We start from the raw sequence: 23,943 nt of genomic DNA, 5'->3' as shown, positions 1-23,943 counted from the left end.
AAATATATAGGTATGTACTTTATGAATCTTATAGTTACTTTCCTAGCCAAAGCTATCTAATGTGAAAACCAAAATTGTCACTTTGCACTGCGAAATGAAATATGAATAATTAAATTTGACTGACATAATAGGTTAAGAAACCTGTCATAATAATGAATTATAGCAGTTGTTTGATTTACTAATTTTTTTGTAATTAAAACAACAAGGAAATTAGCGATAACCGCAGCAAAGTACAAAAGAATTTGGCTAAGAAAGTGCTTTTCTGTTAATTGTACAAAAAACAGGAAAGTTGGGTGAAACTAATTAAAAAACTTAATTCTTTTGTATTTTACTACGACTATCTCAAATCTCCTTGTTATTTGATTTATCTTTTTTTGTTTTAAATAGCAAAATATTTTCTTGTCCTAATGACTTTGTATTTTGTTGTGACTATCTGAAAGCTTCTTGTTATTAGTTTTATTAAAAAAAAATCAAATAACAAGGTGGTTTGAGGTAAGTACAAAGTATAAGGAAGTTAAATTTTTTACCGATTAGTTTCACCCAATTTTCTTGTCTTTTGTGCAATTAATAGCAAAATACTTTCTTTTTCTAACTTGTACTTTACTGCGGCTATCTTTAACCTCCTTCTTATTTGTTTTATTTAAAAAAAAATAAATGAAACTGCTATAATTTGTCGCAATAACAGATTTCGTAATCTGTAATATTATAGTCAACTTTAACTATTCATATCTCGCTTTGCGGTGTAGAGTGATTATTTTGACTTTCAAATATGGTTACTACGCATTAAAATATAATATAAATATGTGAATTTCAACCAAATAGGAAGTGAAAGTCTAAATTGGATAATTACCTAATTTTCAACTTCCTTCAAATGTCTATTGACAAGATGTATTTATATTTCACCGATATATATTTTCAAAAAATTAATAGACTATAATAAATAACCTGCCACTCCTCGGATAGACAGAATACTGAACATAGTATGGTCTTTTTATTACTACAATAATTTTTTTTTTTTTTTTTTTTGAGCATCCTATAATATTGCAATCTGTCGCCACTCAAGAACATTCAGCAATAGTTTTGATATGTATTGGTGGAGTCTAGTAAGATGTATGTCCAACGTCATACTCTTATTTCAGTATTTGCCCTCTTCCCCTCCATCCCCACCACGTCCACCCCACCCCGCTCGCCCCACCCGCCCGCTCCCTTCCACTTTACTACTTCATTTTATTTATTTTATTTATTTCATTTATTTGCTTAGTTGGTTTGTTGTTGCAGTTTAAGCAGGTCTGTCGGTACCTTCCTCCTAAGTCTGCGAACCACTCTCCTCTCCCTCATGAGTCCAGCGGCCGTACTATTGGGATGAATCTCCAGTCTATCTCGATATTTAAGACTGTATTCCCTGATTGTCTCTCTCACCGTTAGGACTTTTAGATCTCGATGAATTATTTCATTCGTGACGAACCAAGGAGCGTCAGTGATTACTCTAAGGACTTTTGACTGATATCTTTGTAGGATTTCTATGTTTGACTTTGAGGCTGTGCCCCATAGTTGTATCCCATATGTCCAAATCGGCTTCAGTATACTTTTGTATATTAACTTATTTTCAAGTATTAGTTGTGATTTCCTGCCTATCATCCAGTAGACCTTATTGAGTTTTAAACCCAGTTGTTTGCGTCTGGCTTGAATATGTTTCCTCCAATTTAGTCGCCTATCTAGGTGTATGCCAAGGTATTTTGTATCATTTGCTTGAGGAATCAAGGTTTCATTTAAATATACTGCTGGGCAAGTCTCAGCGCGTGTAGTAAAAGTTACGTGGGTCGATTTGGTTTCGTTAGCTTTGATTCTCCATTTCTTTAGCCAGCCCTGGATAGTATTTAGGCTGTTCTGGAGATATCGAGATGCTATAGAAGGATCTCTGTGGCTTGCTAGTACTGCCGTGTCATCGGCGAATGTCGCAGTAGTAACGCTTACGTCTGTTAGAAGATCTGCCGTATACAACAAGTATAAAATTGGTCCTAGCACACTGCCCTGAGGTACTCCGGATCTGATCCTATAAATTCCTGTTATTGCATCGTTTTGTTTTATAAAGAAATGCCTATTGCAGAGGTAGCTTTTGAGTATCGCATGGAACTCTTCCGGCAGATTTTGTTGGATTTTATACAATAGTCCAACGTGCCACACTTTATCGAACGCTTGCAAAATGTCAATAAAAGCTGCTGAGCAATATTTTTTTGTCTCTAGTGATACCATAATTTTATTAGCAATTCTATGAACCTGCTCTATTGTGGCGTGCTTTCGCCGAAAGCCATATTGATGTTTTGGTATAATTTGCTTTTTTTCAATTGCTGGCATTAGTTTATGCAGTAGCAGCTTCTCTAGTAGTTTCGACAAGATAGGTAGCAAGCTTATAGGTCTGTAAGATTTAACATTGCTTGCGTCTTTGTTGGGTTTTTGTATCATTATTATTTGTGCTACTTTCCATTGCAGTGGAAAGTAGCCTGTTCTTAATATTGCGTTGGCTAGTTGAGTGAGGAACAGGATTCCCTTGTCTGGGAGCTCTTTTAAGATGCGTCCAGTAATGAGATCGTAGCCAGGGGCCTTTTTAGCGTTCAGATGTTTACTTATCGCATCACGAACCTCCTTCTTAGTAAATTTTACTGTTGTTTCGTGTTGCTGCATTGTTTTTATGCTTTCATGTATTGCCCTTTCTTCCTCTGGGCTCACTTCTCTGGGATTGGGGGAAAACACTTCAACAAGATGAGCGCAAAATTTTCTGCTTTTTCCTGGTCGGTTTTTGCCCAGCTACCATCCTGCTTTAGGATTGGCGGAGACACTTACTGTGGCTGTTTTAATTTCTTGGTTGCCTTCCATAAGGTGTAATCCGAAGCTTTTGTAGAACTTAGATTTTTTAGATATGTTTGTATATTAGCATTTTTTTCCTCATTGAGTAGTTTTTTGAGTTCTTTAATAGCTTTATTTAATTTAGTTTTTAGTTCTGGAGATCTATAGCACTGCCATTGTTTCCTAATTTTGCGTTTTTCCTGTAGTTTCTCTCTTATTTTAAATGATGTTGTTTTTTATTGGCTTTTTGCAACAGCCATGGGCGTTGAGTTCCATGCCTCTTGCTGTATATTAGTGTTAAAGTATTCTACTGCCTGGGTTATATCGTTTTCATCTTTTAGGGGTAATTGCGTACTCAATGTCTCCACTACTAGCTCTCTAAATTGTTGCCAGTTTGTCTTTTTATTGTGCAGCTTGCAGGGTTGCATTTCCATGATTACTCTTTTGCTTACATTGATTGTTAATGGTGAATGGTCTGAGGACAATTCCGGGCTTGTTTCCACTTTGAAATATTTTTTGGATATTCCTTTAATTATGCCAAAATCAATTATGTCAGGGATTTTTCTCCTATCTGTAGGCCAGTATGTTGGCATGCTTTGTGATATAGCTTCCATTTTTTTGTTTATGATGACATTGTATAGCACTCGCCCTTTAGGATTTATCAATCTCGATCCCCATAGCTGGTGCTTGGCGTTAAAATCCCCTGCCGCCAAGAACCTGTTGCCTAGGGTTTCGAAGAACTCCGCGAATTGTTTGTGGTGCTTTTTAGTTAGGTGGGTTTCTGATATTAACATCACGTCTATTTTATTGGCATAGATATATAATTTGACCTCATTTACGTATACAATAATTTAGTATTAATTTAGTTCTTTTGCCAGCATATTGGTAGCAATTTTTATGACAATAGAAAATTTCTGCAATATTGACACAATTTTCATGGCATCAGATGCCTTCTTTTACATATTAACAAAATTCTGTTTGTACAAGGATGCATCTTGACGTATTTATACTAGTCTATTAGTTTATCTACGTCTACTTCAATTATTAGCATATAAGTATATCAAAATAATCATTTTTTTAGATACTTGAAAATCAGTATGGCATATGAACAAGAGAAAAACCTATGTAAACAGGATCAGTACGGTATATATATCATATTATTGAAAAGACAATATTTCCTAGTAAACACTAATTAACAGCAACATAACATAAATATTATAATATCTCATTATCTAATTTAAATATAACATATAACGTGCATGTTATGTAATAGTTACATTGTTGAGTAGAAAATTATAATAATGATATTATGTTATTGACAGTTTGTGTTTATATGTAACTCTGTTACATATAAAGTATACGTAACAGAGTTACGTATAAACACAAACTCAACAGGTTTATAAACATAAATAGGTAACATGTGAATTTTTATTGTAATATAAGAAATGGATTTTATTATTGCCAACCTGTAAACTTCTTGATTGCTAAATATCCACAAGGCTACAGCTATCTGTTTCTCCGGTAGTATCTTAGGCCAATTGTCTAGTTGCAATAAGTATGGTCCAATATGTTGTATCAATACTTCAAAAGTTTCTCTTCTGACGCGAAAATGTGTTTTAAAATCTAAAAGGAAACATATACATATATAACATGACAAAACAATATTATACATGCATTATATGAAATATTAAAAAAATTTTATATGCTTATATTATTTTATATACCTATACGCGTGTAAGCATATTAAACAATATTTAAATAAATCTTTGTTTTGTTTAAATTATTGAACTCATTATTGAAATCACTGTTTAACATTGTTATATTCAACTCAGTAAATATGTGTGTATATGTCCTTTTTACCTGTCAATGAATAATAAAGAACGACGTTTTCATAAAAGTTTTCATAAAAGTTATTAATTTTAATATGTTCTTCTACGTATTTACCATTCAGGTTTATTTTCCTCGTCATCATTAAATATATTCCATGAAAATAATAAATCCATGTTTGTGTTCTATAAGAATATTTATAAAAATATTTTTGTTAAACAAGAATATGAATCAAATTATAAGTTACCTAAGATATATACCTAAGATATATATGTATACTCAACTATAAAAGATTAAGTTTAATATCTTAATATGGTTTTTTCGAAATGCAAATAAATCAAGATGCAATCACGTCCTTTACTCGTCTGAGCTAATCGGATCTGATCGGATTGCTCCGAGGACATGTTTCATAAATCGGATTAGTCTAGGGAATTTTTTCTAAAGTCAGTTTATATCACTGCTTCCAATTCGATTACAAATCAGATTGCTAGAAATAAACACTCCTTGGCTGCGTTCCGATATTCACTGCCAGTACTGGCAGCACTGCGAATGCCGTTCCGATATTCGCGACAGTAAACTTTCAAAGCATTTTCGTGTCCATATGACGTAATAGATTTTGTCGTCACTTCCTGCTTTCGTTACTGCGGCTCGCGAGGTAAGGCATTCGCAGTAGAAAAATGGCGGCACCTATAGAAGAAGTGTGTCTGATCGATGCGGAAGATAACAAAGAATATAAAATAATATTAAGTAGCGGAGATGCAGAAAAAGCACGAAGAAGTAAGTATACAATTTATATTGTCAACATTTTTATAAATATTAATATTATTTTTACTTTTATAGATATGAATTTTGCAACGTTGTTGTTGGCAAAAGCCAAAGAACAATATATGTTACCACAAGCAACGAGTGAACGTAAATATAATGAATTTAAAAATATTAAGTAAATAATGAGTGCTTTCCATGTAGCGTTCCATAAATCGATCAAGCATCATGCTATCTTTGTCACTCACTGATGTGAGGCAAGAACAGAATAATGCTTGTGTCAACTTGTGTCATGAAATGGAAAGTACCCAGCAAACACAATATTACATGTAACGTGCATGTTTATTATAATTTCCTATTCAACAATATAACTGTTATATAACAGTACTGTTGCAGGGTGTCAGGGAATCTTTTTCTCATCAGTTATCCGTGCTTCGTATTTGGTAGTCATAGTATTGTTTCAGCTAAGTTGAGTTTTATGTAGAATAACTGAATATAACGAATTTTTCCCAATAAGTAAAGTATCTCACATATTTACCTGTGTATATGTCATTTTAATATAAAGACAACACAAGATATAGTCTTTCCTGCTTAGTGCATAGAGTTCTTGTAGCAAGTTGTATTCTATTAGTATGGTTTACTTAGTTTGCTTGTCCTAAACTGGAAAATAATGAGCATATGCTCTTTTTTGCAACAATCCTGCCATTTTTTTACTAGTAAACATGTTTATTAATTGATTTAACAGTTTCTTTGTTCCCTTATTATTCAGTGTTTGTTCAGTAAGTGAATTCAGATTTTGTATAACTTTTTCAGATTTTATGCCTTTTGATAACTGCAGAGATATTCGTCATTAAGATCCCAGCACTTTTACTAGGCAGAAGGTAATACAACTGCACAATATTTGTATTTAGAAATAAGTAGGCATTGTGCATAATGCATTATTGACAATGTGTACGTTTAGGCAAGACACCGCTACTGAAGCGCTACAGTAGCGCTTTTGTTGACTGGAGCATTCTTTTAGATTCTTCATAGATCCAGAAGTATTTAACCAATCAGGAGCGAAAAAGCTGTAGCGCAACTGTAGCGCTTCAGTAGCGGTGTCTTGCCTAAACGCTTATTATTTATAACGCTAATTGCTTCTAACATATATATATACAGGTTGAATGATAATGAGTGAACCAGCCTTTTACATTATCGGTAGATTACTGACATCTGTTCGAAAAATGATAAATCGCTTTGCAAACGATTGTATATGTATTCTGCATGCGCAAAATTACAATAAAAGTAATTCTAATACCGTTCAATAATTTGTCCCTGTAGAGTAAAAAGCTGGTTCATCCATTATCGTTCACCATATATATATATATATAAATGCAGTCTTTTACATTCTATATATATATATATATATATATATATATATATGTATATATATGTATATTGGAGCATAAATAAGCGATAACCATTTATTTTTTATTGCAGTTGAACTAAAACAAAATATTTTTTATGTGAAAAATCCTAGTAAATTGAATTTTCAGAGGATTTTTTTTGAAAAATATTTATATATATGCACTGTATAATTATGTTATAGCCATTGTTTTAAAGATTCATAAAAGCACATCGATCAGCAAAATTGAAGCTTTCATTCAAGAATGGCTATGACGAGCGGGAGACAGAATAAGAGCCCTACTAAAAAAATAAATGGGAATATATTAAGCAATTTAATGTAAAAGATGGAGTTATTTTATTTTTTGTTCACAAAACTCTAATTTTTTTTAATTTACAATTATAACGTATGCATTTATTTTTATCAGATGTTAATTACATGTGTATACGAATATAAAGACACATATTAATATATTTTTATATAAAATATAATATATATATAACATATGAAATGTATATATATATAAAATGTTTAATAAATAAAATTAATAAAAAGAATTATTTTATATTAATACATATTGTTGTTTATTTTATAATTATATACTTGTTATAATTTAAATTCCATTTGACATTTTCAAATACTTGGTCAATTTAATTTTACTATTCTTTAATTGTATTATATATAACAATATTATACAATTAAAGTATAATAATATTATATCGATAACATTTTTGAGGAATGTCACTATTAAAATAAAAATTTAATAGTTAATGTAAATAAAGTTAAATTGACTACAAATCGACTTATATTCGGCGTAACATTGACTGAAGGCTGACTTAAAAGTTGTCATAAAGTCGACTTAATAGGTGACTGACAGTCGACTATAGTCGAGTCATTTGTCGGCTGTTAGTCGACTTTAAGTTGCCATTCAGTCTGACTTTGAAGTCGACTTTTGACTTTTTCTGCCGACTTGCAGTCGGCTAATAGTCGACTCGGTGCTGTTTGGGATCCCTCTTTGTTGATAATTATATTACCGGTGTCATCCTTAGAAATATGTCCAATGTTGTCCTTTTGATTTTCTGCCATCGTGTTATTGTTTCTATGTATATACCCACTAAACAAAAAATTATCAACACAACATTATTATTACGATGTTCAATAATGTAATGTTTTGAAATATGTAGTTCGTAACGTTATATACAACGTGACTGCAAATTGCTGGGATTCTGCGGGCAATTTGCTTACTGGGAAGTATCTCAAATTTATTTTTCGATTAATATATCTTTATACGTAGAATAACGAGAAGAACTAATTTATATATTTAAGAAAAACACGTAATTTTATTTCAGAAGGCTGATAAAAAGGTTAGGTTAGATGTATTTACTTACTAATTTCTCGTTCTTCTTTCTTGTTCTTCATCAAAATGCGTAGTACGGCAGACTTTTCATTTTCGCTAGAATTTCCGCTAGAATTTTATGGCTGAACTCTTGCACTGTCTAAAGACCTGGGGCAGCGAATTCAGAACTATTTCAGACCTAGGACAACTACACTTCGAAAAAGAACAGCAAGTCTAACGTCACTTCCGAGAAAAAGAACGTTTCAGTGTACACTTTTCACAAAGTTCAGTCTTGAAGTGTGGAAAAAAACAAACCTAATAAAAGACGGCAGAGGTACCTGTTGATTGCAGAGGTGTTTGTAGGAGGCGCTGCAGTTGGATTAGTCGATGATAGGTAAGGATTTGATTGGGTAATGGTGCGGTCACATGGGACGGAACGTATGCGCAATGCGGAATTGGCGGAACGCTCGTAATTGGCTCAACCTGTTTTACGTTCGTGGTAAGGCGACAGTTTCCCGAAAAGTGGAGGGGATAATGTTGGTACGTAAACGAAAATCTCTGCACGATATAATTTTAGTTTCTGTAGATTAGTACCATTGTTGAAGTAATAAGTCTGTTAGTTTGCATAAACCTTTTGACAGGTGTGCGCGCGTGTAAATAATACTGTACAACTGTTATATATGAAAACGTAAATATAAAATATATTGTAGTATTTCATTAAAATAAAATTAAGTAAAAATAAAGTAAATAAAATTAAGTAAAAATGACAAGTAAATAAAGGAAACCTAAAATACGTAATAAGTGAGATAAAGAAGTGAGAATATAATTAATAAAATAATAAGTGAGCATACAAAGTGAACAAGAGGAAAAAATAATAAATATTGTATTTACATAAGTTGTGTGTGTGTGTGTGTACGTAGATAAACTATAATTATATGTAATTAAATAATTTTAATTTTTCACTGTTTTGACATGTCACAGTAAACATTACTCGTTGTTGGAGCATAGTTCTTCGCACTGGAATCAATTTACCTTCATTGTCATCAATAAATATATGTCAGATAAGTAATTTATATTTACATAAGATAAAAAATTAAATATTCATGTACTGTTTATAATTGTAGATGTTGTTAAATTGATTCTTCCCTTAGATTTAATATTTGTTCCAGTTTCTTAGCTATGTATGCATTTGCAGAATGTTAGTAGAGAATAATTATCGTGGAATAAGGTTGCCAAATTCCAAGCCTTAAACATCACTGACGGTTATAGCATCGTTCTTCGTACCTGGATCAATTTGCCATCATTGTCATCTGTGGAATAAAATTCATGCATGATGAGAGAAGTGTAAGCAAGGAAACTAGAGAGATATAAATCAAGGATAAACAATGATATCAGATAAGTAGTTTATATTTACATAAGATAAAATATTTATGTTCATACTGTTTATAATTGTACATGTTGAACCGATTCTTTCTTTTGAATTTTTTTTTCAATTTTCTAGCAATTCATATGCTCGCTGAAAGTTGATATCCAGAGAATAATTTTCTGTGGAATAAAGTTTGCCAAATTTTGAAGGTACTGTGTCCTAGTTATAAACAGAAGTTGAAATTACATTCTGATGTCAAATATCCGTCACCAGCAAAGCCATGACAAATTTGACACGAGAGCAGGTTTGTAAAATTGATGTTTACTGTTATTTTTTATCGACGCTTTCTATAGATATATTCGATGTTTATTACCATCTTGTTGAGTGTACTGAATCATATATGTTTTTTATCTTTCAGCTTTTATTTTTCAAATAGGATTTGTTGCCAATACTTGCCTCTACAAATATAGTTATTAGGATTTGAGATCTGGTACAGAAATATATAGTTTCTCCAAAAATTGAGGATCAATTTTTAAAAGAAATATCTGTAGCAAAATAAAAGTCATGTATTATAAGTAAATGTATAAGCCATGAGAAGTCAGATAATCGCAAGTTTGTGCAACAAGAAGGAAAATTAAAAGAAGAATAAAAAAATTAAGAACGTGTTTATAAATTTATTTCTCTTCCTATTAATTCTGGCAGTTCGTATAAAATTAATAACATATCTATGTTTGTATTATTATTTATTTTGCTTCAAATTTTTTGTAATTTTTCTTCTTTTTCCTTTAAAATATTATTCTCAGATCTTGATCAAAATGCAGGGTGATTAATAATACTGTGTATATTTTTTTATGGTTTGCCAAGTTTGCTGTAAACAATACTTAATTATAAAACATTAAAAATATTCTGAAAATAAGTGTAACACTGTATACAAATACCTAAAAATGCGACGATTGTAGAATGTTTATTCAGTTTTTCTTTAAGTTCTCTGTTATGTCGCTCTGATATATTATTAGCTTTATATAATTGTTTATATACACAGAACGACTCGGGTTTACAACCGTTCTTTCGGGGTTACAGCCATGTTCTTTTATAATAATTAAGAAATGGCTCAATGTATTTACAATTGGCAAAAATGATTGTTGAAATTGTATTGAAGCCTTCCTCTATTAAAGGTTCAGGCAACAAAGCTAAAGATATTAATAATTTAATTGCACCATATCCTATTTCTTCATTATTATGTTTGTCCTTTAATATTCTATGCTTTTTTGTATTATGTACTAACGCCTGTAATAAGGAAGCAATATAAAGAAAAGTGATGTACATTTCATGTTTATTATTATATGTGTTATTTTTTATTACCTGGCTATAATGGAAAAAGCAGCCAAATTACTTTAATACCAGGAAAAACAATTTTTAATGCGTTTCTGCTCTTTCAAAATCTGCTATTACTATATTTGGTTGGATTGAAACAATATATATTGGTCCAAGATGGAAGTATTGTTACAAGATTGTAATAAACATCGAATATATCTATAGAAAGCGTCGATAAAAAATAACAGTAAACATCAATTTTACAAACCTGCTCTCGTGTCAAATCTGTCATGGCTTTGCTGGTGACGGATATTTGACATCAGAATGTAATTTCAACTTCTGTTTATAACTAGAACACAGTACCTTCAAAATTTGGCAACCTTATTCCACAGAAAATTATTCTCTGGATATCAACTTTCAGCGAGCGTTTATAACTAGAACATAGTACCTTCAAAATTTGGCAAACTTTATTCCACAGAAAATTATTCTCTGGATATCAACTTTCAGCGAGCATATGAATTGCTAGAAAATTGAAAAAAAAATTCAAAAGAAAGAATCGGTTCAACATGTACAATTATAAACAGTATGAACATAAATATTTTATCTTATGTAAATATAAACTACTTATCTGATATCATTGTTTATCCTTGATTTATATCTCTCTAGTTTCCTTGCTTACACTTCTCTCATCATGCATGAATTTTATTCCACAGATGACAATGATGGCAAATTGATCCAGGTACGAAGAACGATGCTATAACCGTCAGTGATGTTCAAGGCTTGGAATTTGGCAACCTTATTCCACGATAATTATTCTCTACTAACATTCTGCAAATGCATACATAGCTAAGAAACTGGAACAAATATTAAATCCAAGGGAAGAATCAATTTAACAACATCTACAATTATAAACAGCACATGAATATTTAATTTTTTATCTTATATAAATATAAATTACTTATCTGACATATATTTGTTGATGACAATGAAGGTAAATTGATTCCAGTGCGAAGAACTATGCTCCAACAACGAGTAATATTTACTGTGACATGTCAAAATAGTGAAAAATTAAAATTATTTAATTACATATAATTATTGTTTATCTACTTACACACACACACACACAACTTATGTAAATACAATATTTATTATTTTTTTCTCTTGTTCACTTTGTATACTCACTTATTATTTTATTATTTATATTCTCACTTATTTATCTCACTTATTACGTATTTTAGGTTTCCATTTACTTGTTATTTTTACTTAATTTTATTTTAATGAAATACTACAATATATTTTATATTTACGTTTTTATATATAATAGTTGTACAGTATTATTTACACGCGCGCACACCTGTCAAAAGGTTTACGTAAACTAACAGGCTTACTACTTCAACAGTGGTAAAACTAACAGTGGTGAAACTAAAATTATATCGTGCAGAGATTTTCGTTGGTACCAACGTTATCCCCTCCACTTTTCGGGAAACTGTCGCCTTACCAAGAAATGTGGGAAAAACCGCGACAGGATGGTTCCAAAAAATTAAAAGCACAAGCAGTGCCAACAAGTTTTCCTCATACAAAAGTAATGTGGGAATCTTTCGATGGAAAAATAAAGAAGTTAAAATATAATAAAAGCAACGATGAAAATAATTAAATTATTATTATTAAATATTATTATTAAAATGTTATCGCGTAAAAGCATTATTTTTTGTTAACGATACGATGTTTAATTATTTCTTAGAAATGAATTATGTAATTGTACATTATTTGCCTTATATTAAGCAAAGTAATTATAACATTGTTAATTTCCTTATTGAAAAAATGAAAGATATTGAATGTACTACATTAAAAACATATCACAATTTATCCCACAAAATTAAAATTCGTTTCATTAATTTTAAAATAAGAAAAAGTCACACTGGAAAATTAGAAAAACCTGTTTTAATAGTAAAACCATGGCTATGCATTCCATTATTAAATAAAATTTAATAATCATGTTATTACATATGTAATATTTTTTTAACTTTATGTAATATCAAAATTTAATAATAAAAAAATTGCAAAAATGTATTTTAGTTTTCCTTTTCCTGTTACTGCTATTCAAATATCCCGCATACTTTGCTATCACTAATTGGTGGCGCCATTTCGTATCCAGCCAATCAAAAATTGGATCACATTGGCCAGACTCTTAAGCCAGCGGCACACGGTGCTTGTTTTCGTGCTGGATTGCTTGCTGGATGAAAATATTGCGTTGTGATTGGTACATTTCCGAAAATGGATGGAAATGCACCAATCAGGACGCAGTGTTTTCATCCAGCAAGCAATCCAGCATGAAAACAAGCACAGTGTGCCGCTGGCTTTACTATAGGGACTCTAGTTACACTCTAGTTACACCGGATAGGAAATTGAAACGCAGCCCTGAGGAGAAGTTATGCAGCCGCCTCCTAGGGCGCGCATTGGACGCATAACGCGGTGGCGATTCTTCATTATCAATCATATTCTATGCCTTCGCGGATCCATACAGGTCTTTCCGCGTTGTACTCGGTCGTTGGTGTATATAGCGGTGCGAAGCTTGGCGGAGTAGACCCTCGTCTTGGTTTCATTCTATCCCGAAACGGAATCAAGTCGCGTTTAAGGCCCGAATTAAGAACACGATCGACGGCGTGATGCTCGCTCGTAACGCGTAAGAACACGGTTACGAACGGGCGAAACGAATGTTCTTGGTCGATACACCGTCGTACGGAATACCGTCCGCGCGAGAACCCGACGACAGGCACTGGTCGCCGTACGAACGACGCTTCGATCCACGTCGACCGATCTGACTGATTTTTGGGATCCGGTCACCGAAAACTTCCATCATTCCGTCAATAACCGTGTGCCGACCCGCAGGGTGGCGATCGTCCGATAAGGTGAGCATTCGCAACTAATACCCGGGCGATCAGCGAGCCAGATACATGTCCGAACGTGTTCGGCGAGGACGATCGTGTGAGAAATCTCTTTTCTACACGGTGGACACGTAGATATTTCTTCGCAAGAGAGAACGTCCATTTACACGCTGATAGATCAAAGCCGCTGTAGTAATCGAATAATTCTCTTGTTTGTACGAACCATCGGCTCGAAGTTCACCGATTAACGCTTTTTCCTCACTAGCAGTTGCAGTCACTTCGATATATTTCCTGTCTTAGAACAGCTCTCGTAATTATGTCCTTTGTGTTGAACGCGTTCGTCGTGCCTCTCCGATATCGAGTATCTTTGATATACTGTAACGTTCCTTAATGTTATGAGCTGTATGTATTTATAAAGGTTTGACTAATCACGCTTCCGAGTATATATGAAATAGAACTAGAGTGTGTATGAAATGAACTAAAAAATTACTTAATCACACGTGCGTTAACCAGCTGATGCTCATATATGTATTTTCCACGAAAATTTGTTATACTCCAAAATTTCACTCACATATGCTTTCATATTTTATATTTTTGTGATGAATCGTGTGTGAAATCGGCATATGACTTAAAATTCATTCTTTCTCACACATATTTACCCACTTAGCAACAAAGTAAGAATCAAATTTCCATAGCTTGCAAAAGATAGATTTCGATTTTGCTGAACCGTGACGCATGTGCGTATCTTGTTATGTACTTTTTACGTGTATATATTTTATGTGTCTCTTTTTATACATATTCTTTCAGTAAACAGTGATAATCACTAAATTAGAGTATGCAGTATGCAACATGTACAACTGCTAACCTTTGTAATGACGATAAGATGTGTGCTTTAATATTTTTTTTTTGTTCCGCTCATTTTACACCATGTTTTAGCATCAATGTTTGCGGAATGGCCAATACTTTATAGTTGATTCACTCATATCTTCAAGCTTATGCTATCCTGCTCAAACAAGTATTTCCTGTTCAAACTAGCAGAGCTATTGTTACATTATATAAGAATACTGCTTTGTGTCTGTATGTATGAAAATAAGAAACTTCAACTTCAATTCTCAAAATAAAAAAAGAAATTCATATTTCTGTACCCTTGTCATTGCGCCTTTTTTTCATTTTGTTACTTCTTTTATTACCAACAAAATCCATTTCATGAATATGTGTACATATTTTTGTTACATAAAGTCAAATATCATGCAAGAATTTTTGTACTATTTTTAACTATTTATTATATATATTATATATATTGTAAATGCTTAATATGATTTTTCTGCTAATCTATAATGTAGTATTCTAGATAGATAATGTTGCAATGGTTATATGGATTAAACTCGTTATTCCTCAACTCCCAGTAACACACTACGCTTCTGTGAACTCTCTTTTGCCCCTCCACTTGAAAATTGCAGTACTATGAACCGTATTTCTCGTGGTTGATAAGCCATCTTGTACGTTGCAAGCATGGAACCACGCAAAGACTGACTGATATTACTTATCTTCCTCATATAAATATTGGCCTAAATAGTTGCTTCAGACTCAGTATCATCCTGAATGTTCACCAGTCTGGACCTTATCACTGCCATGAAACTTTGGCGTCTATAGTTTATTAATTAAATTCTTGAAACAATTTATAAAATATTTGTACTTTGTAATCACTGCACACATGAGACATACAAACAACCAAAATTTCTAAAATCATTACAAGTTTTAAGTGGTCGTATTATTTGTTGTATGTGTTGTATAGGGAAAAGAACAAGAATTATTTCCCAACAACAGGTAGGAAACAGAGTTGTATTTTATTAAATTATATAATCACCATTAACTTCTTATAAATTTTTAGTACCAATTATTTGTACCGTACATGAAAAATAGGTGTTAAATTTATAAATTGATTAATATTAATTAATATTTTACACTATACAATGATTGTAACAGAGCAGATTCTCCTTGTAAATGTTCTAAATATAATGACAAACATAAAATAAGAAAGATAAAAGAATGAGTGATATTTTTTCTCTTTTTCTCCCTATCTCTCTCTTTTCTCTCTATCTCTTGTGTCACATCCATTTGATCAGAGTAGAATATTGATTTCAGACAAGGGGATTTTAGATCAGATTTAACTTTTTTTGATAAAAGTATGATAAGATAAGCACAGTCTGATGTACCTGATGTGGTAAAATTATTTTAGTACATTGTATGTCAATTTATTTTAGGTATTATTTAAAAATGTTAAAACTTGGACAGTGCTCTGCTCCTTGTCGATAAGATATAATACATTTTAAATTTGTACTTTGAGTTATATATGTACATCTCTTTTACATATTGTATTCATATTCACGAATTCATGGTATTTAGGAACCAGTGAAATATTTCAATCTTGATAATAGCTTTTAAACAGAATTTGATTTGTAAGGAGGGAAATAGATATCGTAGTTGGTTGTAATAAATTTGATGTAACAGGTATTTGTTCATATGAAACGTTTTCTTTATTTTTTGCAGGGTTCTATCTGTGCTAGGCTGGTAGGCCAGTCTGCTAGTGGGTGCTCGAATAACTGCGGCAACTGGAAGTTGGCCCTGAACGCAGAGCCCCCGTGGCTTTGCTAGCACCCCCACAGCGATCTTCTCTTAATCTGCTTCTCTACGACTCACCCAATTCGCATTGACAGCTGCCTCGTATGTTACCGTTTTTTTTTTTTTGTTAAATTTATTTCAGTTTATAATGCACAGATAATGATGAACTTTCAAATTGATATTAAAGTTTTTTCGAAAATTATCGTGCAAGTCATTTTGAGTACTTTTTTCAAGTAATCACTCTTTTTTAAGAAAAGTATGAGTGTCGTTTAAGAATCAAGGATACAAATCGTTTTGAATATTCTCCGTGAGCCAGGAATTCCTGAAGAAGTTTCGCATGTATCTGCATAATAATACATGTATATTCTCATTTGTAATACTGTTTAAATTTTTTTTTCTTTTTTCGATGCATTTCGCATGTATGACGTCAATGAGAAAACCTATTTTATAAGAAATATGCAAAAATGAATTCTCCCATCGTCAGCTACGTTCCGAAATGTGCCGTAGAAAACGTGTTCAAACTATTCTAAAAATTAATATAGTACAGAAAGTTACACGCACAGATATACAAAGATATAGATCTTTGTTATTCACATAATCTTAAAAGTGGGTATACAGAAAGCTATACGCATAGATATACAAAGGAAGAGATTTCCGGTATTCAAATTATTCTAAAAATAAATATATAAAAAGCTACACGCATAGATATACAAAAGAAGAGATTTTCTGTTATTATGAACTTATCTTTCCTTTTTCTCTCTTTATCTTTTTTTTTATGTCTCTCTCTATCTCTTACTTTTCCTAATTCTATCGTTCCTAATGTTTGTTGAATTTTCAGTTTGCTGCCTAGCATCTACAGAGTACCGATTAATTCCTCGAAATCAATCAATATGAAAGATACAAATTTAAACGAACGTATTCACGTGTTGGACAACGAGTCCAACGTTATGACCGTCATTAAAGACATTGCAATGAGCGGTTTACAAGAAGAAGCTTTTTACGTGCTGGATATAGGAGATATCGTACGAAAGCACCAAATTTGGAAAGAAAAATTGCCACGAGTTGAGCCCTATTACGGTGAGCGAATAATATTCGGAATTTACGTTATCATATATGATGTATAATCACTTATATAAGCTTCTCTTTCTTTTAATTCCAGCTGTGAAATGTAACGACAATTTAATCGTAATCGAAGTATTAGCAGCTCTTGGTATCGGTTTTGATTGCGCATCCAAGGTGAATATAACAAGCATTTTTCCTTTTTTATCTCCTTTTAATTTTCTTTTAGTTAGCGAAAAAATACGTTTCTTCCTCCGGCAAGTTGTATAAAAGAGATTACACAATTCGTGGGTTTTTTTCATCTTAATATAAAGAATAGAGTTCTCTGAGTAATCTCTACAATGTTAGGGTCGCATGTACTTCTTGAGATATATCATTTTGAAACTGCAATTTTTTTTTAATCATGTTAAAAATGAGTTATTCTTCATTATTGTCACTCCAGACATATTGTATGTTACTGTTTTTTTGTTTACATTTTTTTGTTTAAGTTAATGTCATACGATGTACGATCTTATGCACTCTGACATGCACACTAGCTCGCGTCATAAAAGCTCAATTCATCATAAATCACTACTATGCATCGAACAATCTGTGCAAGAAACTGTTGAATTTTTCGACGAAGTCGAAAGTTGAGTTGTTTACAGCATGCATATCAGATTGTATGAAATCGTGTTTGATTCTAGCCATATGTGCGCACTAGTTTCTCCAAATATATTTCAGTTTACAATTGTTCGAAGCATTCAACTTTTTCGCCTTAATACTATCATATATTAAAATCACATCTTCCAAAAATATTAGCAGAGGTCACTATGCAAAGCTTGAGCAACTTATCCTTTAAAGATATTTTTTAAATGATAAAAATTAAAAATTAATGAGATTAAAAAATGATTAAAAATATTTTTTTCATAAGATTTCGCAACACACATCTAAACTCAAATCTTTGCTTAAAGATTTTTGATGATCTCTTCAGGATTTGTTATTTTAATATATGATATATTCATTAATTTAATAAAACAAAAAACTTGAAAAATACTTTTGTAAAAAGTAGCCTGAAGAAAGATAAGAAATGTATAAACGAAGAAGAACAACATAAATGAAATATTCAGAATGATAGGATGTCAACATAATGAAGAATAAAACTGCAATATTTTAAAGTGATATATCTTAAATGTATATAAAGATGTTTTTCATGATTTTAATTTTTATAATATGCCTTAAGATCAAAGAGACGTGTGACATTTTTTACATAATTACCACAAGTGTTCTTTCACCAACATATGACAATTGGGCCGATCAATTTTGTTTCATCGAAAGATCATTGTGTGCAACATCTTTCCATTTCATAGGGCGAAATAAATAAAGTCTTAAGTGTTGGAGTGGATTCTTCGAGAATTATTTTTGCTAATCCGGCCAAGCCAGCTTCACATATTCGTCACGCTGCTGCAATGAGAGTGGAGACTATGACAGTAGACAATGAGAGCGAACTGCACAAAATCAAGAAACTCTTTCCAACGGCCAAAGTAACATATCATTATATACGTTTATTATACGTTTCTCTACAATTTGCTCATTACAATCACTATAATCAGGTCACTGGATCACAATAGTGATTCTTTTTATTCCAGATCGTTTTGCGAATTCGTTGCGACGCGGAGATAGCCCAATGCCCGCTTGGCATGAAGTTTGGTTGCGACCCAATAACCGAGGCTCCCAATCTTTTGCGTCTTGCGCGTGCCCTAGGTCTCAACGTGGTAGGCATCAGTTTCCATGTTGGGTCGGGATGTCAGGATCCACCGGTGTATCATCGCGCTATCCGTCATTCTAAGATATTATTTGATGTGGCTATCGATCTCGGTTTTAAACCCTACCTATTGGATATAGGCGGTGGTTATCCGGGTAACAAGGGCACAAGCATCGACAAAATGGCAGATACCATCAACCAAGCGCTCGACGAATATTTCAATAGTAAGTTACAGCAAGCTGTTTCGTCACGGTCACGGTGAAATGATATTTTTTTGCACTTGGGACCTTCTAAGAGAAATACTTGTGTAGCCGATGCTGTTCACGTGATCGCCGAGCCGGGCCGCTTCTACGTCGCATCCGCATTCACGCTGGCAACAAGTATCCACAGTAAACGTTCCGTACGTGGAGACGACAGTTCTTCTGGCGCTATTACGCACAATATGTATTACATCAATGACGGTGTTTACGGATCGTTCAATTGTCTATTGTACGATCATCAACACGTAACTCCTCTTCCTCTCAAGGTAAATTGCTTTATCCGGGGAGATCGCAAGAGTGTATCCGCTGAATATTCTTCTCGTGGTTCTTCAACTATAAATATCGCATATATCGGTAGGATGGTTGTGGAAAGTTGATTCCATCGAGCATCTGGGGTCCGACGTGCGACGGATTGGACAAGGTTGTTGAGAATATCTTGCTGTACGACATGGAGCTTGGCGATTGGATCCTTTTCGAAAACATGGGTGCTTACACATTGCCCGTTGCTTCACCATTTAACGGATTTCCAGTACCTAAAGTGCACGTCGTTGCCGATGAAAGCATTTGGTAAGGAAGCTCTTTATTCGATATAAGAAATTCTTCCGTGTTTTTTATCGTTAGATCCTTGCGCCTTTTCTTCCGATAAAGAACCGAGTGCTTTCATCTGGACGTTTCTTGCAGGCTTTTACTGAAAGATGTTCTGCCATTAACTGAAGATCATTTTGTCATCGGCAATACTCCAGCTAATCTGCGACTTGGCTTAGATATTGGAGGAAATGATATTGACCCATGGATGGACGCTGATCAACAGATGAACTTAACACCGCCTGAAATATTAGCAGACGCTCCTAATACATCACCTTTTATCTTCGATTACGTTGAGGTGGATCCGCTGAATTAACCTTGTCTAACTTCAAGTAATTTGAGATATATTTGCATTTTTCGAAGCTGACGCATCTTTGTAACTTTTACTATGTCATTTTTATCTTTTCCTTCTCAATTCGATAATTAAATGATAAATATGTAAACGTTCGAGTAGCACAACTTTGTACAAGGTGTCTGGTTGCTTAAGCATCGCAACGCTCACTATACACCGATCGAATTCATCCATCTAAGTAGAAAAATTCTCTATTTTTTTCTTTTTTTGCAAATTACCATGATAAGGATGCAAAGATTAAAGAAAATTGAGGAATGCGTACGTGTGGGTAGGACTCTACAGACTGATTAAGAATCCGAGATATATTTCTTCAGACTACATATCGCATATGTATTGATAAATTAATTTTTTTCAGTCGATATCTCAATAATTATCATAGTCATTTGCAAAATCACAAAGGATATTTTTTACTCAGTTCGTTGAACTCTACATGCGTAGGAACGTTGCAACACTCAAGTCTAAACACCCTGTATAATATCTTTAACAAAGGTTTCTTTTTTATTTGTCTCGAAAATATTATCTGGACGAGAAGCGTGTCTATAGATTCGCTGATTTTTAATCTTGACGTACATTTTTTTTATGTAGTCTATTTCGTATGGATAAGCGTACTTCAACTTTTTTTCGCTTGTTTTTGTGAAAATCAATTTTATTTGAGTAATTATCGTAGAAATCGCAAATTAAGTAGATTACGAAGAGTGGCCCCTCTGACATTACTAATGAAAAAATTACTTCTTGCTATTATTAATATTCGTGATTGTCGATGTTTCTCCCGTTGTATGTAACATCATGATACACAGAAATATATCACGGTAGATATTTAATCATATTTTTCCGTGCATACGTTGTCTGTGTATAATAGGACATATTATAGCTTCTCTACATTATAGATATAGAAATTGATATTTCAGAGAGAGAGAGAGAGAGAGAGAGAGAGAGGGAGGGAGGGAGGGAGAGAGAGGAACTATATTTGCGAACATTTCTTGGGAGATTTTTCACGATTTACGCATTTAACGTAGAACAAGAGTTACAATTTGTTTAGCATAAATTATACACATAGTGCATACAAATGTAATTTAAATGAATATTTTTATTACTTTCTCTCTCTCTCTCTCTCTCTCGCTCTTGGTATCTTACAAAAGAACATATTGGCCATGTACATGAATAGTAAGGATTTGTAAACAAGGTTTTATTTAGTATATTTTGGACATATGAAGTAAGGGAGAATAATTTCTTAAAAGTTTTGGGCATTACTCGAGGCAAGTTATAATCTTCTTCTAATTAACGTTTTAAGGTGTAAAGAAGGAAACAAAAGACTTCGTTAAGACGTTAAGATGACATGTACAACCTATGTACTGCATATTGTAAGGAACAAATGTATTTCCTGAAATTGTTTTGCTATAAGCAAACATACAAACTCTGTAGAATTGCTAGGGACTTTACGGCATTGAGGCAGCTGTCACAAGATTCAAAAGCAATTGATCATTTATTATTATTCCTCTGTATTTTATGTTTATTATATTATTATTCTTATTACCATATATTATATATTATTACATTCTATATTATTGCATTATATTTTATTATATATTATTACTTTATATATTATTGATATCGTTTAATTATGATTAATCGATTAATAAATGTAATGAAATATGTAAGATCACAACAAATATGGATATTTCCAGATATGTACACTCACTATCACCTTAATGATCAATCTTTGGCGAGCCTGGAACGTGGAAATCACGTTCAATGCATGTGTGAGAAGCGCAGAAGATATTTTTTATCTCTTTCATCACGATGCTGAGTCGCGAGTATCATTCAATGTCTCGATACAACAGAAAGTTTGTAACATGACATTGAAATTTAGCACTTCCGATTTCATTCCGGTAAGAATGAAGTCCCAGAAGTGTTAGGACAGGAGTTCCGTAGATACACGAATTGATACTCGCGAGAGGCGGATAAAACGGATAAAACGGATAACGGATTTGCGGCGACGCGGTTAGAGTAAAAGTATCGTAATGGTAGAGTGTGACCTTTCCATGATCCTTAGTCCGAAGTTGGTTTATCGCGCCGCGTGTAACAAAACGTGATTTCCATTTCACGATAGAAAGCCACCGGCGATGGTGGGGGATAAAGCCCGGAGGAAAATGTGAATGTGTAATATCGTCGGAATCTTGAAAAACCCATCATCAGCATTACTCAGGTGAAAATAATACGGGGGTGGTGTATTGTAATTTTACGCGGGACAATATACGGCGATACTTGCCATGTTTGCACAGAACTAAATAATGGTTTCGCGCAGTATCGCCGAATCGTAACGTGAAAGCTCAAGTGATGAATTACAATCGGCAAGAAAGAGCTAGTGTCCATTTTGCGATCACAGAAACCTTCGTGCTCGCATAAACACCTCGTCTCGAAGCCTCTCAAAATTTCGTCCTGTGCATTCAACGTTTTACCTGTACTCCATGAATTAATTTCAGGATATTAATTAATTCACACGCGTGCTCTTTTACAAGCTGCAGAGACGACTTGTCCGATGCTGATCAGAGATTAATCTGGATGGAAAATACTACCGATCTCTAATCAGAGAGGCGAAATCCGACGGCTGAGCTTTCAATCGCTCGCGCGCGAACAAAGGATGATCGATGAACGCGTAATAGCAGCAAAGACGTACAGCCGTGACGTGAAAAGGAAGGCGGGTGTCCTAAATGCAACGGATTAATACCTTGACGAGCAGTCGGCACGCTGAATCTTGCTTGCGCGACGCGGCTGAGCAAATAAGCACGCTCGCCTCGAATGTCGTTACCGTAATTTCTAGCGCGATGCCAAGGACATGGAAATTATGCGAGACACAGTGGACTTTGCTTGCGGGAATAAAATTAAAAAGAAATGGAAAAGGCAAGAGAGAGAGAGAGAGAGAGAGAGAGAGAGAGAGAGAGAGAGAGAGAGAGAGAGAGAAAGAGAGGAGACTGGCGTTACTAAAGCGTTCGATTCAATGCGCGATTTCGTGCGATTAAAGACAATCCGGCGCTGCCTCTCGATCTCGATTAACAATATATTAACATCGCACGTCGAAGAATCGGAGTTAATGATAATCGAGAAGAAATTTCGTCTGGGCTAACGAAATTATTTGTCACTCGAGAGAGAGAAAGAGAGAGAGAGAGAGAGAGAGAGAGAGAGAGAGAGAGAGAGAGAGAAAGCCGAGAGCGGATCATCGCTTTATCGGGCGGTTCTCGTTATCTGGCTCTGCGGCGACGCATCGTAAGGTTAAAGAAATTGTCAATTGCGCATTGTTTATGCACGTATGCATTATTTACGCTACGTCGCGAAATCACAGCCGGAGATTTCCACCGGCCAAGGTTTTGGCCGGTGCACACGCCGCGCAGACAAGCAAGCAGGCAAGCAGGCAGGCGAGTGAGCAGGCAGTCATGGTCCCCCGTTATGTATTGTGAAAGGTAGACTGCAGCTTTATTAGTAATGCGCTACCTAACCGGATGGTTACACAACACAATTACTAATCTCCCTATATGTAAAATTATTGTTTACACGCGGGGCCGTCAAAATGTTTTCGTCAGACTCAAGCGGGGATTTTTGTCTGGGATA

At 33.6% G+C, this 23,943-nt stretch overlaps 2 protein-coding genes and 1 long non-coding RNA gene across 7 annotated transcripts; 2 read left to right on the top strand and 1 right to left on the bottom strand.

Annotated features, from left to right (window-relative positions):
* The first annotated feature begins 4,994 nt into the window (after window positions 1-4,994).
* On the top strand, window positions 4,995-7,275 carry LOC112589229 (uncharacterized). Of its 4 annotated transcripts, none has more exons than XM_025301642.1 (5): window positions 4,995-5,448; window positions 5,512-5,583; window positions 5,830-5,876; window positions 6,247-6,314; window positions 7,022-7,275. In XM_025301642.1, the coding sequence occupies exons 1-5, from the start codon at window positions 5,349-5,351 to the stop codon at window positions 7,041-7,043; spliced, it is 309 nt and encodes a 102-aa protein (XP_025157427.1). In that variant the 5' UTR covers window positions 4,995-5,348; the 3' UTR covers window positions 7,044-7,275. The 4 variants fall into 4 exon arrangements, with proteins under 4 accessions (XP_025157427.1, XP_025157428.1, XP_025157429.1 ...); XM_025301643.1 differs by having other exon boundaries at window positions 4,997-5,448; window positions 6,913-7,036; XM_025301644.1 differs by lacking the exon at window positions 7,022-7,275 and having other exon boundaries at window positions 5,000-5,448; window positions 5,830-5,901.
* Window positions 7,276-7,683: 408 nt separating this feature from the next.
* Window positions 7,684-8,833, bottom strand: LOC109504516 (uncharacterized). Of its 2 annotated transcripts, XR_003113374.1 has the most exons (3): window positions 8,492-8,833; window positions 8,206-8,396; window positions 7,684-7,931 (listed from the first exon to the last, which is right to left on the bottom strand). It is a non-coding gene; the product is annotated as an uncharacterized LOC109504516 (long non-coding RNA). The 2 variants fall into 2 exon arrangements; XR_003113373.1 differs by lacking the exon at window positions 8,492-8,833 and having other exon boundaries at window positions 8,206-8,457.
* A 4,505-nt stretch (window positions 8,834-13,338) lies between these two features.
* Window positions 13,339-22,007, top strand: LOC105190354 (ornithine decarboxylase 1). The gene is made up of 9 exons (XM_011153068.2): window positions 13,339-13,742; window positions 16,269-16,442; window positions 17,179-17,417; window positions 17,500-17,576; window positions 18,746-18,919; window positions 19,025-19,364; window positions 19,452-19,666; window positions 19,759-19,967; window positions 20,082-22,007. The coding sequence occupies exons 3-9, from the start codon at window positions 17,231-17,233 to the stop codon at window positions 20,299-20,301; spliced, it is 1,422 nt and encodes a 473-aa protein (XP_011151370.1). The 5' UTR covers window positions 13,339-13,742; window positions 16,269-16,442; window positions 17,179-17,230; the 3' UTR covers window positions 20,302-22,007.
* The last annotated feature ends 1,936 nt before the right edge of the window (window positions 22,008-23,943 follow it).

This window comes from Harpegnathos saltator, unplaced genomic scaffold (genome assembly GCF_003227715.2).
Source record: "Harpegnathos saltator strain DR-91 unplaced genomic scaffold, Hsal_v8.6 scaffold436, whole genome shotgun sequence".
Classification (NCBI taxonomy): domain Eukaryota; kingdom Metazoa; phylum Arthropoda; class Insecta; order Hymenoptera; family Formicidae; genus Harpegnathos; species Harpegnathos saltator.
This window is presented reverse-complemented; position numbering and strand designations above follow the sequence as displayed.